Below are 18127 nucleotides of genomic sequence, written 5' to 3' on the forward strand. Positions count from 1 at the left end.
AGACAGAAGAGGGAGTAAATTCAACTGAAGCATTAACATCATCAACAAGTTTTGAGACAGAAACAATGTTCTTCTGAATATTAGGAGCATGAATAACATTTGAAAGATTAAGAGAAGATTTTGACATGGATATAATGGCATTTCCCATATGTGAGATAGAATGATGAGAGCCATCTCCCGTGACTATGCTATTCTTACCAACATAAGGAGTAAGAGTCAAGAGTTTACCCGCATCACCAGTGACATGGGTAGCTGCTCCGGAGTCGACGTACCAAATGCCTTTATCATTTTGCTTCATATTCAAGCTTGCCAATGCTGCCAACAACAACTCTTTTACTTTTTCATCCTTCCTAGCTTCTGCTTGTGAACCTTTTCCTTTGTTTTGAGCGTTGAACAAGCAGTTTGCTTTAATATGCCCTTTCTTATTGCATAGAAAACATGTGGGAATGGGCCTTTGTCCTTGTATATTGGGCATTGGAAGTATACCACGTCCTCCAAAAGTATTTCTCGCTTGGCCTCCCTTTCCTCGAAAGGAACTTCCTCGACCTCTACCATAAGTCATTCCCGTGGCGAACACATCTTGGGTTCCTGGATGTCCATGAAGATCTTCATAAGAGTCTTTCAGAGCCATTTCATATTGCAGCAATTTCGCGCGAAGATCTTCAAACTTCGGAAGTTCTGGTAAACATAATACAGTGGTCGTCATGACATGATACTCTGGTCCCAGCCCACACTCAAGGTTTGTTGCACCTTATCCTTTTCACTGACGAGACACCCCACAATAGCTAGCTGATCCGTGATACCTTTCATTTTGTTCGGATATTCCATAATAGACATAGAGTCTTTCTTCAACATTTGAAATTCTCGCTTGAGAAACATGATTCTCGCCTCAGATATCTGCGAATATGTTTGAACTAGCTTATCCCACAGCTCTTTGGCCGAACAGTCATCAGGAATGGCTACAAGAACCTCCTGTGACAAGGTCGAAGTGATATATACCACTAACGATTGATCCCTTTTCATCCAAGTGACATATTCGGGATTCTTGAGAAGAACAATAGATTGCGCCCCTTTATCGTCCGTTCTTTCCTGCGAAGTGAATTCTGGAGGAGGTGTGACTGATCCATCCAGATGACCAGAGAGATCCTGACTCTTTATAAATGGAATAATTTGTCGCTTCCAGGTTAAAAAGTTGGTATTATTCAATTTTTCAGAGACTAATTGGCCAAGGAAATTGGAAGAAAGTCCTGACTGTGGATGATGTGAATCCATTTGAATGCTTGGGAGAAGATTTGGACAAAGAAAGTAATGTTTGGAATGGAGATATTTTGTTTAACTTTGATCAGAAAAAAGATAATATTCAAATAGGAATGAAAACAAAGATTAAAGGTATGACTTCAAAACTGTGTATAGGAAAAGGTGGATCTGAAACGATGTTCAGATATGGAAGGTGAATGGAGAAAATAGATTTGGTTCGGCCTTGTTTAGATTGACGTGATGCAGATCACGTGAGAAAATAATAAGACAGAACTTGGCTCAGCTTTAGCGTGAAAACACAGAATGTATAAAATAACAATAATTTAATCAGAAACAAAGCAAGAAATTAAAGATGACAGTCGGATGAGTTTTAGATTCACGTTAGAATAACTTGACAGAAATAAGAGCCTGTGTCGACAGATGGCCACGATGGGAGGTATTAGAATAACTTGGAAGAGGAGTAGAGGGACTTGTCGCTGAAGATGAGTCCTGAAGACTTCACGCTATCGTCGAGGAGAGGGGGTCGAGCAGACTGTCGACGAGGAGAAGAGGTCGACACTTCACGCTGATGGAGTCACGATGATGGAGCAGACTGTCGACGAAGAGAAGAGGTTGACACTTCACGTTGATGGAGCAGACTGTCGACGAGGAGACGAGGGCACACTTCACGCTGATGGAGCAGACTATCGACGAGGGCTGGAAACGAAGAATAGAGAACGAGATTACAAACCCAGAAATTTATTGCTCTGATACCATGTCAGAAAAGAGCCTTCACGCTGTCTTCTGCAAGAGAGAGAGAAGAAAAGATGTTGGGAGAAGAGTCTGTAGGGAAAAAGACGTCAGATAGGCTGTGTCTCCCATTCAATTGATTTTATATTTAATGTACAATTCTAGGGTACGAAAATACCCTCTAATAAACTTTTAAAATACATTGTACAGAGATTGGATCTTGATCCGATCCGATACATGAATCAGGTCGGGTTTGGGTCCAAGACCCAACGACGACTTCTTTTCACTTAGGCCTCACATATAATGCATACAGTTGTGAATGTAACTGAACTACTTTTGAAGAGGTAAATTATTATTTACTACAAAATAATATTTATCATTTTGTATATATTTAACTTTATATATATTTTTAGATTAATAGAAAAAAAAGAAACTAACTTTTGCACAAGTTGAATGATTTGGTTTATGTGCAATATAATTGAAGTTTGAAGCAAAGATACGAGGAGCGACTGAGCAAAGGAGATGTCCTCAACCCCATCATCTTAAGAGAAATCAATGAAAATGATAAGTGACCAAGTGAAGATGTGATGGTCTTTGAAGATGACACTTCACTTACATGGGCTCTTGTTGATAAAGCATCTGGAGCGTCGAGGCAGAGGGCGGAGGCAAAACCCGTGCTACATAAGACCTAAGGAAGAAAAGATCTGACAAAGGAAAGAAGGTGGTGAGGTTGGAAGAAGAAGAGGAAAAAGCTAGCTCTGCAGAAACTGAAGAAGATGAGCAATATATCGATGAAGATGATTCAGACGATGATGATGATGGACTTTCAAATTCATCATCTAAGGAGTAAATGCAAGTTGTTATTGTAAACTTATTATAAACTTATTGGGTTTTTTTTATTATTTTAGACTTAATACAGTTAAAGTGTTGAATGTTTATATATTTGCAAAATTATTTTAATGTGCTATATATTTGTTGCCTTTGACATCTAAGTTGAGTGCTTGATTTTTTTATTTTTTACTTAGTTAAGTTTGTTACGTGTGTGTAGACTTGTACGACAATTTTTATTTGGTGATTGATTGGTTATGTTTTATTTTGCCCTCACGAGATAATACTGCAGAAGCATTCATAATATACTAGGACCAAAGTCATCATTGATACGTGTGTTTTGTGGTTATATTGTTAGAGATGGACTACATAGGTTTAAGCAACATATTGCAGGTTTTCCTCAAAATGTACGTCCATGTCCATCTATTCCTGTCACTTTTCATGATGTTATTGCTAAACTAGAAGGAATTAAAAGAAAAAGAAGGTTGCAAAATTGCAAATAAGAAGACATTTCAACCATTGTTTCAAATTCTGAATATGATGATGATGGTGACCCACACCAAGCTCGATAAAGTTCACTTAGCAAAAAAAGCATGAATATGAAGAAATGGTAACACGACAGTTGGATGCAACAATGAGGATTTTCAATGCTAATTCTTGGCTTATAAAAAATAGGATCTTTATAGTTTAGACTTTAGAGATGAAGATTAACAGATAAGGCATTGGTTACATGTGATGTTTTTAGCTATCATGAACTCTTAATAGTTAAATTATGACTTATGACATTTTCATATGACTTGGATGTGAACTTAATATTGTTAAGGCTTTAATTGTGTTAAAATTATGTAGTTGCCTTTTATTTACATTGAATAAGTTATTAGTTGTACGGTTTGTTTATTCAATTGTTCATTTATTCTTCTCATTTATCTATCACTTATATTATGTCTATTGTTAATTTTTTTGTATACATGATTTTATTGTTTGTATATTTTTTATTCACATTGTTAGTTGTATGGTTTGGCTATTCAATTGTTAATTTATTCTTATTTTTTTGAGCAGGTTATCAATTGTATAGTTTGTTTATTCAATTGTTCATATTTTCTTCTTATTTGTCTATTGCTTATTTTATGTCTATTGTTGACTTATTAATTTTTTTGTATACATGCTTTTATTTTTCGTGTATTGTTCATTCACATTGTTAGTTGTATGGTTTTTTTATTCAATTGTTTATTTATTCTTCATTTTTTTAGTAGATTATTTAATATAATTGTTTTTCAGTGTGGGATGACATGTTATGTTTTGTCTATTGATTATTGTTGATTGATTTTATGTTGTATACATGTTATTAATTTTAGCAATTAGTTTTCATATTTTGTGTGTTTTTTAATTTTTTATTTGGCGTACCGACTAGTCCGCCTAGTCATTTTAGGGGCTCATCACCTAGGCTCCGCCTAGCGCCTTTGACAACTAAGGCCCCAACCACTATAAATATAACTGGCCCAACAGCTATAAAGTATAATATAATAAAAAAATACAAAATACAAAAAAATTATAATTTACCAGTCAATCCCTAGTGGGCCCACACCTATTACATCAATGAAAAGACTGAAATACCCATGATGGGTATTTCAGTTTACATACAAGAATATATATATATATGTTAACAGTTTTCACATGTTCAGAAAAAATGAAACTTCCCAGAGCTTTGTATCCATGATCAAGTCCTAGGAGTAATGGGATACATTTATTTCTAAGGAAAATAGGTTAAAGAATTTTCTACAGGGAGACAAGTGGCGATTTTAAAACCTGTTTTCCACAATGGAAATATCACCTTGTTGGCAAAATTTTGCTAAAACTATAGCAACATAAACAAGCTATATGTTCTCTTCACAACCAAAAAAGATCTTGTGGATGGGTTGGTACTCCTACCCCACTCTCAAGGTTTATATTTGTCTCTCCCCGCATTCAACTGGCTCATCTGTATAACTGCATCATAACAGATAGCCAACCATTGAGCATATACTCTCACGGTCTCACCAGTTTGCCCACTAACACTGCTATTTCCCTTGTAAAATTAGTGCTGCAGTGAGCACCTCAGAAAGCTATTGAGGAAGGATGGTGAAGGGAACCATGCTAACAAAACAGAATGTTCTTCACCGTCTTGGTTTATCCAAAGATGAGTACTTTGCACTTTTTAACCATGCACTCATTTTAATGAGGGGAATAGACACATTTGTATCCTTTACAATGTGAATCATTGGACTTTAATTTAGATGGGGAAGCTGGGAACATGAAGTGGACCCCTTATAATGTGAATCATAAGAGCAAGCTGGGAACATTCTCCAGTTTCTATTTTAGCTTTCAAATTGTGGGCTCTCAGTTGTGTGATTCTCCGTGCACTCAAAGTGGTTTTATTGGTTTGAGTCAGAATGGTTTTTATTAGTGGGTTTGTTGTCACCAAATGGCACAGAACCCAAGACATTTCAAATTGTAATCCAAATGCCAAATCGAAATACATTTGAATACTAACAAGATAGAATAAATGATTTTATTCTTAATGCACAATAAAATATATAAAAAAAATAAATACATAAAAACCTCACTAAAAAATGCACGCAAGAACACTAAAAAATATCCAGAACTACCCATCACTCTCTCAAAACTTACTAGTGCACACCCCCACTTTTTTATAGAGAAGAGAGAAAAGGAGAATACCTTTTCTAGCTGTTGAAGAGGGTCCAATGGCGAGAAATCTAATTGTTGGACCCTTTCCAACAGCTAGAAACAAGTCAACCTCTGTTGACACACACATCCATCTTAACACCGCCCCCCTTCACTGTAAGTTTGAAATTACAAAAGAAGAAACTCATTACACAAAATGTCTTCATGGACTTCAACTTCAAGACATAAAAGACGAGTATTAAAGAAACACTGCTATTTCCCTTGTAAAATTAGTGCTGCAGTGAGCACCTCAGAAAGCTATTGAGGAAGGATGGTGAAGGGAACCATGCTAACAAAACAGAATGTTCTTCACCGTCTTGGTTTATCCAAAGATGAGTACTTTGCACTTTTTAACCATGCACTCATTTTAATGAGGGGAATAGACACATTTGTATCCTTTACAATGTGAATCATTGGACTTTAATTTAGATGGGGAAGCTGGGAACATGAAGTGGACCCCTTATAATGTGAATCATAAGAGCAAGCTGGGAACATTCTCCAGTTTCTATTTTAGCTTTCAAATTGTGGGCTCTCAGTTGTGTGATTCTCCGTGCACTCAAAGTGGTTTTATTGGTTTGAGTCAGAATGGTTTTTATTAGTGGGTTTGTTGTCACCAAATGGCACAGAACCCAAGACATTTCAAATTGTAATCCAAATGCCAAATCGAAATACATTTGAATACTAACAAGATAGAATAAATGATTTTATTCTTAATGCACAATAAAATATATAAAAAAAATAAATACATAAAAACCTCACTAAAAAATGCACGCAAGAACACTAAAAAATATCCAGAACTACCCATCACTCTCTCAAAACTTACTAGTGCACACCCCCACTTTTTTATAGAGAAGAGAGAAAAGGAGAATACCTTTTCTAGCTGTTGAAGAGGGTCCAATGGCGAGAAATCTAATTGTTGGACCCTTTCCAACAGCTAGAAACAAGTCAACCTCTGTTGACACACACATCCATCTTAACACCGCCCCCCTTCACTGTAAGTTTGAAATTACAAAAGAAGAAACTCATTACACAAAATGTCTTCATGGACTTCAACTTCAAGACATAAAAGACGAGTATTAAAGAAACCTTATTTTTCAAAAGATAATACCTAGTATCAAATACACATGATAGCTACTATGGGCATACATATAAGATATTTCATTAATGAAATGCTTAGAAAAGCATGTAATAAAATATATGAAATTACAAAAACAAAGTGCAAAAGCATGTACAAGTCTAAGCATGGACAATACAAAGAGCCAACAAAGGATAACACAAGCAAAAAAGAATATATATTTGTTTATTGAATATATGCTTGAAAAAACATAACATCATGCAAATTATGCAAAACAATTAATCATGGAATAACTCATGCAACTAAAGTATCTACAATGCAAAATGCATGAAAATATTTCAACAACCATTTCTCATAAAAGAGCAAATGAGTTTAGAAAAATTACAAAGAGATTTTAAAAATCGCATACATCATAATGAATAAATTTTGCAAATTAAAACATTAATTTGATCATCACAAACAATCACATCACTAGATCTCCAGTCTTCAAAAATCAAGTGTATAAGCGACTAGAATAAAAGCACGAACATAATGCCACTAAAGGGTCAAAGACATACACGAATGTGTGTATAAACATCTCTTGTCTACATATAATGATACTCAAAACAAGTGTATCAACAACTAGAACAAGAGCATAATCACAAAGCCAATGATGAGCTAAAATCACACACGAAGGTGTGAATAAACATCTCTTGTCTACATATAATGACACTAAAAAAGCAAGTGTATCAACGACTAGATCAAGAGTATAATCTCAATGCCAACAATAGGCTAAAAACACACACAAAGGTGTGAACATCTCTTGTCTACATATAATGACACTTAAATAAGAGGCATAAAAAGGAAAAGACACTCGAGATAAGAAAGTTTGTAATGGAAAACAAACTAATGCTATCAATAAGAATAAAGATTTTAACAATCTTTTGAAACTCCATGGTTTCATAACTATCATCACAAGATATCAAGCATCAAATGGTCATATAAGCAAAAGAATGTTAAAATACATTAATAGAAACCGAGATTAATCACCTGCCAATTAGACACATACCTATAATGACAAGATGTTATGAGCTACACACACAACACACCCCAACCATTCACTTGGATTTTCAACAACAATGAGTTCAAAGCTTTAATCATCTATCATCAAGACCCAAGGCAAATGACAACACGTCTCTCATAAAGCTGACCAAATAACAAGGCCAAAAACAAATGATGCATTATATAAAATTCAGTGATGGACAATTCAAATGTCATAAAAAGGCAATATGTACGAAAATCAAATTCCAAATATGTGAGTTCATAAAAGGAACCGATTTAAAAAGAAAGTTTCAAATTAAAAATCCAATAAAGAAGATGAAATCTTAGAATGAATGTAGTGCAATCATATGCCCAACGATATGTCCCATGACAATTTTAATAATCTTTAATAAGCAAACAAGAATCATACTTAATATAAGCAATTCTTCAAAAATGAATTCATAAATCCACCACTCAAGGAATAAGTGCACTAAGGCACATCGCATACAAAGGATCCAATAACTCTTAAAAGAAAAGACAATGCAATATATATGGTCTAAAAAAAAGTTTTTTAGATTTAAACCATAAGTCTACTATGGGATAACAATGACATGTAACATTAAAGAAATATCACATATAGAGATTCTCGAAGAACTATTGATAAACCCAAAAGCATATATAATTATCACTAATCATGAATACTCAAAGCAAAAAGATAATCTAATAACTTATAGCCATATAAGCTATACAAAAGCTATGAATTTTAATATTATATACTAAATATCACTCACAATGCATCAACACAAGAACCTACTAGGGGGCAAAATACAATCCATAAGGAGAAAATAAGTTAATATTATGAAATACAAAATGCATTCAAGTATATGTGAACAAAGCATCCAATGCAACAGTCATTCGTAATACGAATGACAAAGAAAAATGAACACAAGTCATATATAAAAATATCCAAGACCATTCTCAAGCATAATCAATCGAGGATGTTTTTCAAAGAATTAATTTATCACAATGAGAGCAATATCTTAAAGTCAATCATTGAAGCCACATAAAAATATGGGGCATGAGCATGTCGATATGAGAGCATACAAAATATTCATAGTATTACCAAAGACTTAAAATTATGATGACTCAAGATATACATTATACAAGAATCTAAATTTTTTAAGGAACACATTTTTAACATAAAATTCACATAATATACTAATAATCATGCTTTGACACATGCTTAAGGGCACCAATGATCATTACGATAAAACAAAATACATACAACAAAAAATTAATATTTTGCGAACAATATGAAAAACATATAAGCATAGTATTTAAGATTTTAAAGAAAACCACATACTCTTGTAAAATATAATTTTCATGATGACATTTTTCAAAAAATATACATATTCATGTAAACATGCTTACATAAAAACATATATCAAAAGTCAATAATTTTTCACAAGTTCTAATTTTAATTAACTTGAAAACATATTCATTTTTAACATATTAATAAGTATCTACAATATTTCAAACACATTTCTTTTTAATATATACCATAAATATTTAAAGTAGAGAATCTAAAGAAAATACATATCGGAATACAAGAGTCTCGAGTTCAAGCCATTAATCAATTCAAATCTTTCTTTCGAAGCACAAACACGAACAAGATACCAAGACCATAAAAACTTGCTCTGATACCATTTCACGAAATGGCACGAAACCCAAGACATTCCAAATCATAATCCAAATGCTAAATCAAAATTCATTTGAATACTAACAAGATACAAACTAATACAAGTTTTGTGAATAAATGATTTCATTCATAATGAACAATAAAATACATAAAAACCTCACCACAAAATGCACTCAAGAAGACTCAAAAATATCTAGAACTGCCCATCACTCTCTCAAAACTCACTATGTACACACCCACTTATTTATAGAGAAAAAGGTAGAGAAGAGAGAAAAGAAGAAAAACTTTTCTAGTTGTTAGAGAGGGTCCAACGGCTAGAAATCTAGCTGTTGGACCCTTTCCAACAGCTAGAAATAGTCAACCTCAGTTGACTAATAGTATATATATATATATATACACACATCTTAACATTTGTCACATGGTTCCTGCAGTGGCAGTTTTAGTGTCTGCAGGTAGGCAGCATTTTGGTGAGAAATTCATGGCCATAAACATTGTATTTAAAAAGGTGTGCAGTTTCAATCTGTCAGAGTGTTGGGTGACTTTCTGTGTGCAATACAAAAGGAGAGTAGTTTTTCTCAGTTGAGTGAGCATACAAGATGTAATGAGTTTAGCTGAAAAAAGAGATCAATGGCCATCATGCAAACAAGATAAATAACAAGTTCATGGTGAAAGAGATCTGGTGGCTTAGAGCTGGTATGATCGCACCCTTTTCTGTTATTCTTTATAAAAAAAAAGGTTCATGGTGGTTCTGTCAACCTATGGTTGCAATATCGTGAAAAAACTGTAATTATAGAGGATGTTCAATTATAACTCAAATAATAAATGTCATAAGCAAACATATAGATATTGTTTTGAACTTTCACATACTATTTTATTAATCCTCATTTTAGTCTAAATCGATGTTTATGTGAAACATTATATTGCTTCTGTTTAAGAAACACAGACAAAAAAGTAGATAAATAACACCAATTTTTTACAAATAACATGGAGGTATTTATTTTTTGTTTACATACATAGTTTTAAGTATATTTCCGAACTATTATAAATCCAACTCAACGTAATTCAATATATACTAGGCCTAGAAGAGCCTATGACTCAAAATTAACATTGGTTCACCCAGGTCCCACACCAACCAGAACAACCCCAACCCACCATGATCAATGGGTCGAGCCAACTCAAAATCAAGGGGATCCAATATGTGCTACATCAGATTTCCATTGTGGTATATCTGTGACCTAATATTAACACACTTGGACCACATGTTGGATTTATCTAATAAGACGTCCGTGAATCTGTCACATGGGTACGAGTGCAGGAAAGCAGGGTAAAACACTGCAATTTAAAAAATTGTGGGTACGGAGACATGGCTATATATATATATATATATATATGTGTGTGTGTGTGTGGACTTTGGATCGGGTTGAACCCAATCTCTCTCTCTCATCACTTTCTTCCTTTGTTTCTTCTCTCTCTCCTCCATTTCTTCTTCAGCCTCTTTCTCTCTCTGGGTAAAAAAACTGGATTTTAGGTTAGGTCCTAGTTGGACCCGACCCACAACGTATACGTGCCCCCACCTGGTAACCCTACCCAGGCGTGTTGACATGGGTACGGTGGGTCGTTTGTCGTGTCTATGTTACATAGCTGTGAATTGAACTTGTACTAAAATCAGACTGGACATAAACCCACTTATTTCTTCTTGGAACGGGGTAATTCAAATCCATGGGTTCATTGTAAGAACTGTAACCTAATTTGAGTCAAATTATGTGAAACCCAAACAGAATTAGATCAGAGTTGAGTCCTTTGTGCTCAAGTAAGGTTTAATGAATGTATAATGGTTACCATGAATATGAAACTCTATCATTCAATCAAATCTATTTTGGGTTTGACAAAGATACAATCCACACGGATCTATATAAAAAATAAGTATAAATTTGACTCAAATCTCAGGCAATCTAGTCCAAGCCTGTCCAGTAGGAGAGGAAGTGGGATAGTAAGGCAACCTCACTGGTTAAACCTGACACGACCTGATTTTATAGACTCATGGATTGGCTTCGATAATACAGGCATACAAGAAACAGAATCAAGTTGTTCCCAAACTGATAACAGATTTTAACCCTAACCAAACGTGCACATTTCTAATTTTATGAAGTTCTCTAATTAAAATTCAATATATTTTCAATATCCTTATTTAACACTAATTGCTCCTAGCTTTAAGAAGTTCCATTCCAAGTTCAGCCCAACCGGCAACAAACCCGAGCTGTTATGTATTTGAAAACATTGTTACCCAGACGGACACCAACCCAAACTACATCAATCTTGAATCTGATCCACAACAAAATTGATCTCAAGATGATCCACTAAAGGCCAGACTTCTATGTCACATGGATGCCGGCACATGTGGTACGACAGGGATACAGCTATTAAAAAGAAGGGTGCAGGTGTGTACATGGGCATGTGTTAAAATATGATGTATATTTATATATATATATATATATATATATATAGATTACGACACATACACATATATATAATATATATATATATATGTCTATGTGTCTATCTACATATATAAATATATATATATATTTATTTTGTAAAACCCGATAGGGGTATTTCTGTCATTTCACCTGTACACGCATATCATTGATATGCTTTCTTTTCTTTCTTTCTTTTTCCTTTATTCTTTTTCCTTTTTGTTTTTTTAGTTTTTCTTTTTTCATTTGAGAGGGGTCCACATAGAGTCGTTGGACCCTTCCAACGGTCATAAATATGACCGTTGGAGGGGCTCCAACGACTCTATGGGAGCCCCTCCTTGGGTCCCTTGCTGTGTATAAATAAGGAGCATGGCCCCATGTATTTTCTAAGCTTCTTGTGAAGCATTCAATGAAGTTAAATATATTTTTTACCTCTTTTTGTGCTTGACCACTTTTGTGGTTTATTTTGCCCTTTTTGTGGCCTCTTGTGTATGTGCGTGCTTTCGCTTGGAGACTTCGCCCTTTTCATTTGGCACTTCATTACATGGTATCAAAGCCTTGGTTAAGAAGGCTTCATCGGATCCTCCCTTGACAAGTAATATATCTCCTCTCTCTTGTCTTATAAACTCTTTTTCTATAAATGGCCAACAAAGATACAAAAATCGATCTCTCATTCAAATTGGATGGGACCAATTACTGCATGTGGGCGGCCGCTATGGAGAATAATCTCAAAGGTAAAAAGCTTTGGGGTTACGTATGTGGAACCATTCCGGAACCACAATTGAAGTTAACTAAATTTGAAGGAGGTGAGGAAAAAGCTTTGAACGAAGAAGAAAAGGAAAAGGTTATTCTTGATTACTCTTCTAAAATGGAAGATTGGGAAAGTGAGCATGCTAAAATCTTAGCATGGTTCATGAACAATGTCGAATTGAAGATTTGTGCAAACCTTGCAAAATTCAAAAAGGCTAATGAAGCATGGTTTTTTATGAAAAGCATGTACACCCAAAGACACCTTGCTAGGCATTTTTTTCTACAAGAAAAGGTAAGAGCTACCAAGCAAGGTGATATGAGCATTAGGGACTACTATAGTGCCCTATCCTCTTTATGGGATGAACTTATCCTTCTCGAACCGCAATGGGAAGGAAGTGTTATTGCCATGAGACAAGAGCAAATGGAAAAAGAGAGGTTCTTTCAATTTATTCATGGGCTTCGTCCCGAATTTGAACAACTTAGAGGATCTCTACTTCATAGGGCCTCTACTCCTCTAAGCGATATTTTGGCCGACTTATGTCAAGAAGAAACCCGTTTGGCCTTGAAAAGAGATGTTGATGAAGTGCATGCCGTGTCTAGACCCGGCAACAATGTAAAATCATATAAACCACCACATTTTTGGAAGAATAATGGTGGTGGAGGAAGAAAAATCATTTGTCATAATTGTAATGAACTGGGCCATATTCGTCCCGATTGCCCTAGATTCAAAAAGAAGGTGGCTTCCGTGGGGAAAACTCCTCCAATCGTCAATGAAGATTCAAAGAAGGATGGTGACATAAAGGAGTCCATCGCTCATCTAACCGAAACTCTTCAACAATTTATAAAGATGAACGCCTCTACATCATCCTCTTCACCTTCCACTTCCGGTGCCGCCATCTCCTCCTTTCCAGGTATGACTTCTTGAATTCTTGATTCGGGTGCCTCTTTCCATATGACTCCAAATGCATCACTTTTATCAAAACCAAGTCTTAATAAATTTAAATCATATGTATCCACCGCCGATGGAACATCTTTAAATGTTGAAGGCATTGGAAACCTTGAGAAAACTTATGACCAAAACAAAGAATTTTTTGTTCCCAAAATCCGAATTATTCCAAAACTTAATCTAAATCTTTTTTCCGTCTCTCAAATTACCGATTTTGAATGTAATGTCTCGTTTTCACCAACCCATTGCTATGTGCAGGATCTCCGGTCCGGGAAGCGGATTGGGCAAGGCCATAGAAGAGGGGACCTTTACTATATGGATTTTTTGTCTTTGCCATCCAAATCATTTTGTAATCATGTTCAATCCAAAGATATTGAGACTTGGCATAAGAGACTTGGACACCCTAGTATTTCCAAGTTATACCTTTTTCCGTTTTTGGAAAAATTTTGTAATACAAATACATTTACATGCAATGATTGTATTCTTGGGAAAATTCACTCTCTTCCATATTCTCATAGGAGTTTTGTGTCAAAAAGGCCCTTTGAACTTGTGCATTCCGATGTATGGGGACCGGCACCCGTTATGTCCAAAGGAGGCTTCTCTTATTATGTTTCTTTTATTGATGATTTTACTAGATACACATGGGTTTACATTATCAAGAATAAATCCGATGTCTTCACTAATTTTAAAGAGTTTCACGCTCTTGTTCAAAATCAATTCCAACACAATATAGCCACTTTTAGATCCGACTCGGGAGGAGAGTACATGTCTAAAGATTTTCAAAATTATTTTAAAACAAATGAAATTTTGCACCAACGATCTTGTCCTAAAACTCCGCAACAAAATGGTCTTGCGGAAAGGAAGCATAGACATTTAATCGAAACCACAAGAACTCTTCTTGTGTCTAAAAATGTTCCTAAAAACTTTTGGGCCGAAGCTCTTCTTACCGCAACATATCTTGTAAATCGTATGCCCTCTTCATCTTTAAAAAATGTTTCGCCCTTTGAAAAATTATTTAAAATTACTCCAGATTTTAATAGACTAAGAATCTTTGGATGCAAATGTTTTGTACTTAGTCAAGGACAAGATAAGTTGTCACCTAAATCTATTGAATGTGTGTTCATTGGCTATGGTGAGAATCAAAAAGGCTATAGATGCTATGATATTCGAAACAATAAACTATATGTGTCGAGAAATGTAAACTTCATTGAAGAACAAAACGATTTTGATATCCACTCATCTAAGGAAGACATCGATTATTCTTTTCTATTCGACTTAGCTCCTAGAATTGAGTCCCCTGAGGCAATTACTTGTGATACTAGTTGTGATGGAATTTTACATTATAATGATATACCACAACATGATAATACTTCCCAAAATGAAAACCTTAATGATATAAATGTATATACCCGGCGGATAGGAAATGAACATCAACCTGCTATTAACAGATACTCTCAAGACTTCTCTTTAGAAGAATCTATTGACAACAATCCACCTAGGAGATCTTCTCGTACTAGTAGGCCACCACAAAAATTTGTGTCTTATGAATCTTTTTCTCTGAATTATAGGGCCTGCCTCATGTTAATACATTCGTATCATGAGCCTACCTCATTTAAGGAATCTAAAGATCACCCACATTGGATTGAAGCTATGAAAATCGAATTAGAGGCTCTTAACAAGGCCCAAAACTGGAGCATTATTCCTCAACCTTTAGGGAAAAAGGCAATTGGGTGTAGATGGGTATATAAAGTCAAAACCAAATGTGATGGGTCTCTTGAAAGATACAAAGCTCGCTTGGTTGCAAAAGGCTACGCCCAAGAATATGGGATTGATTATGAAGAAATCTTTGCTCCTGTAGCCAGAATGACTAGTGTACGAACCCTAATTGCTTTAGCATCCATCAAACAATGGCCGATATATCAACTTGATGTTAAAAATGCGTTCCTAAATGGAACTCTGTGTGAAGAAGTTCTTATGGACCCTCCGCCGGGTCTTGAAATTGGGAAAGGCAATATTCTAAGATTAAACAAAGCTCTTTATGGTTTAAAACAAGCACCAAAAGCTTGGTATGATCTTTTTAGCAAAGTAGTTCTTGATAATGGTTTCTCCTCATGTTACACAGATACTGCTTTGTTTGTTAAATCTTCTAATGAATACATAACAATTTTGTTATTATATGTTGATGACATGATTATCACAGGTAATGATAAGAAAGGTATTGATCTTATTAAAAATATTCTTAAGAAAAATTTTGATATGTCTGATCTGGGTTTTCTAAGGTATTTCTTAGGAATTGAAGTCGCATACTCCCCCAAGGGGTATGTCCTATCTCAGATGAAACTTGCCTCTGACATTATTGCAAGGTCTGAGCTGACAGATGACAAAAGGGTGGAGACTCCAGAAGTGATCAATGCCAAGATGAGAGCCAATGATGACACTCCTTTAGCAGACCCCACGCCTTATCGTCAATTGATTGGATCTCTAACATATTTATCTATCACCAGGCCTGACATTTCACATGCAGTTCATAGTGCAAGCCAATTTCAGACTGCTCCTACCACTTCTCACATGGCAGCAGTAATGAAGATTATCAGATACTTAAAAAATTCCGTAACTAAGGGAGTATTCTTATCCTCTTCTTCACCTCTTACTTTACTTGCATATATTGACTCTGATTGGGGGGGTAACCCCGATGATCGTATTTCTACCACAGGTTATTGCGTGTTTCTTGGTGAGTCGCTTATCTCCTGGAGGTGTAAGAAGCAGCGTAAAGTTTCTCTCTCATCTACCGAAGCAAAATATCGTGCGATGGCCACTACCACAACTGAGATTATATGGTTAAGAAGCTTACTTAAAGATATGGGTGTCTTATTCTCAACTCCTTCAAAGTTGTGTTGTGACAACAAGAGCTCTATTTATATTGCTAGCAATCACACTTTTCATGAACGAACGAAGCATATTGAGATGAACTGTCATTATGTTCGAGATGAGTTCTTACAGGGCACCATTCAACTCCCATATGTTCCTACCGAATATCAGTTGGCGGACTTCTTCACCAAAGCTTTGCCTTCGCCTCGCTTCTACTTCCTTCTTAGCAAGCCCTCGGTGATTTCACCGTGTGTTTGAGGGGGGGTGTTAAAATATGATGTATATTTATATATATATATATATAGATAGATTACGACACATACACATATATATAATATATATGTCTATGTGTCTATCTACATATATAAATATATATATATATATATATTTTGTAAAACCCGATAGGGGTATTTCTATCATTTCACTTGTACACGCATATCATTGATATGCTTTCTTTTCTTTCTTTCTTTTTCCTTTTTGTTTTTTTTTAGTTTTTCTTTTTTCATTTGAGAGGGGTCCACATAGAGTCGTTGGACCCCTCCAATGGTCATAAATATGACCGTTGGAGGGGCTCCAACGACTCTATGGGAGCCCCTCCTTGGGTCCCTTGCTGTGTATAAATAAGGAGCATGGCCCCATGTATTTTCTAAGCTTCTTGTGAAGCATTCAATGAAGTGAAATATATTTTTTACCTCTTTTTGTGCTTGACCACTTTTGTGGTTTATTTTGCCCTTTTTGTGGCCTCTTGTGTATGTGCGTGCTTCCGTGCTTTCGCTTGGAGACTTCACCCTTTTCATTTGGCACTTCATTACAGCATGTGTGTGCGTGTATTTTTTGAAAATACCACAATATTATCAGTGTCCCAAGGTAAGCCAAAATTATCAACAAATATTATGATTTTTTAAAATATTGCCAGAATAAAAAGTAATGCAATACTATAATGATATTTTAAAAAATATTATTTTTATATATTCTATGCCTATTTTTTATTTTTTGTTTCTTTTATATTTTAATTTTTTTTTCAAACTGGTTTATTTATATTTTTCAAGAAAATAATGGAAAACTTATTATTTTCTTATCTTTTTATTATTCTTTATATTTTTCAAATTTAAAACTTCTACGATTTTCTAAAAAAAAACTTTTTGAAGAAAAAAACTCCTAGAAGAACCCTCCGCAAAAATTTGCCGAGAACAATATTGGTGACCACACACACACACAATTCTTAACCTAAATCAATAAAACATGAATGTCATCTCAAATGAAAACTCTTGAACAATTTTAAATCATTACAATTAAAAACATCAAATAATAAATCAAGTTAAATTAAAACAAGTAGACAAGATTCTCATACAAATAATAATTTTATCATATTGCTTTCCTTTGGATAATAAGTGAGACTTCAATTCTAATCCATGCACACATCCATAAAAGTCCCCTGCAAAGGGAGGAATACATATTAGATTCTCTAAATAATAGAATTTGGATTGCTTTAAACCCTTAGTAAGAATTTTGGTAAGCTAACCCCACGTGTAAACATAACAAATTTGAAATTGCACATTGAAGAAAATGTCATTGAATAAAACATATACAATTAACCAAGACGAGTTAGCCAAATAGCCAACTCATGGAGTACATAATGAAGGCAAAACATCTGTAATGGAGGGTTTAGATCAAAGAAGCAATCAATCACCTTCCAAGCAAATATTTACTACTTTACGTGTGATAAATTTAGGTAAGAAACTCTGAAAAAGAAAAATCTC

General features: G+C 34.8%; 1 protein-coding gene across 2 annotated transcripts in view; it reads right to left on the reverse strand.

Moving 5' to 3' along the window:
- LOC149817697 (uncharacterized) overlaps window positions 1-18127 on the reverse strand; it is a 42594-nt gene that overhangs the window by 9855 nt on the left and 14612 nt on the right. Inside the window, exon 6 of one of the 2 annotated variants that reach the window (XM_089983950.1) lies at window positions 17224-17802. The exons of the other annotated variant lie outside the window; for it this stretch is intronic. Coding sequence (XP_089840076.1) covers window positions 17733-17802 — 70 coding nt within the window. The 3' untranslated portion in view covers window positions 17224-17732. Of the gene's footprint in view, window positions 1-17223; window positions 17803-18127 lie in introns of those variants that run through there. 2 annotated transcript variants of the gene reach the window in all.

This window comes from Nuphar pumila, chromosome 13 (genome assembly GCF_984573655.1).
Source record: "Nuphar pumila chromosome 13, dmNupPumi1.hap1.1, whole genome shotgun sequence".
Taxonomy (NCBI): Eukaryota; Viridiplantae; Streptophyta; class Magnoliopsida; order Nymphaeales; family Nymphaeaceae; genus Nuphar; species Nuphar pumila.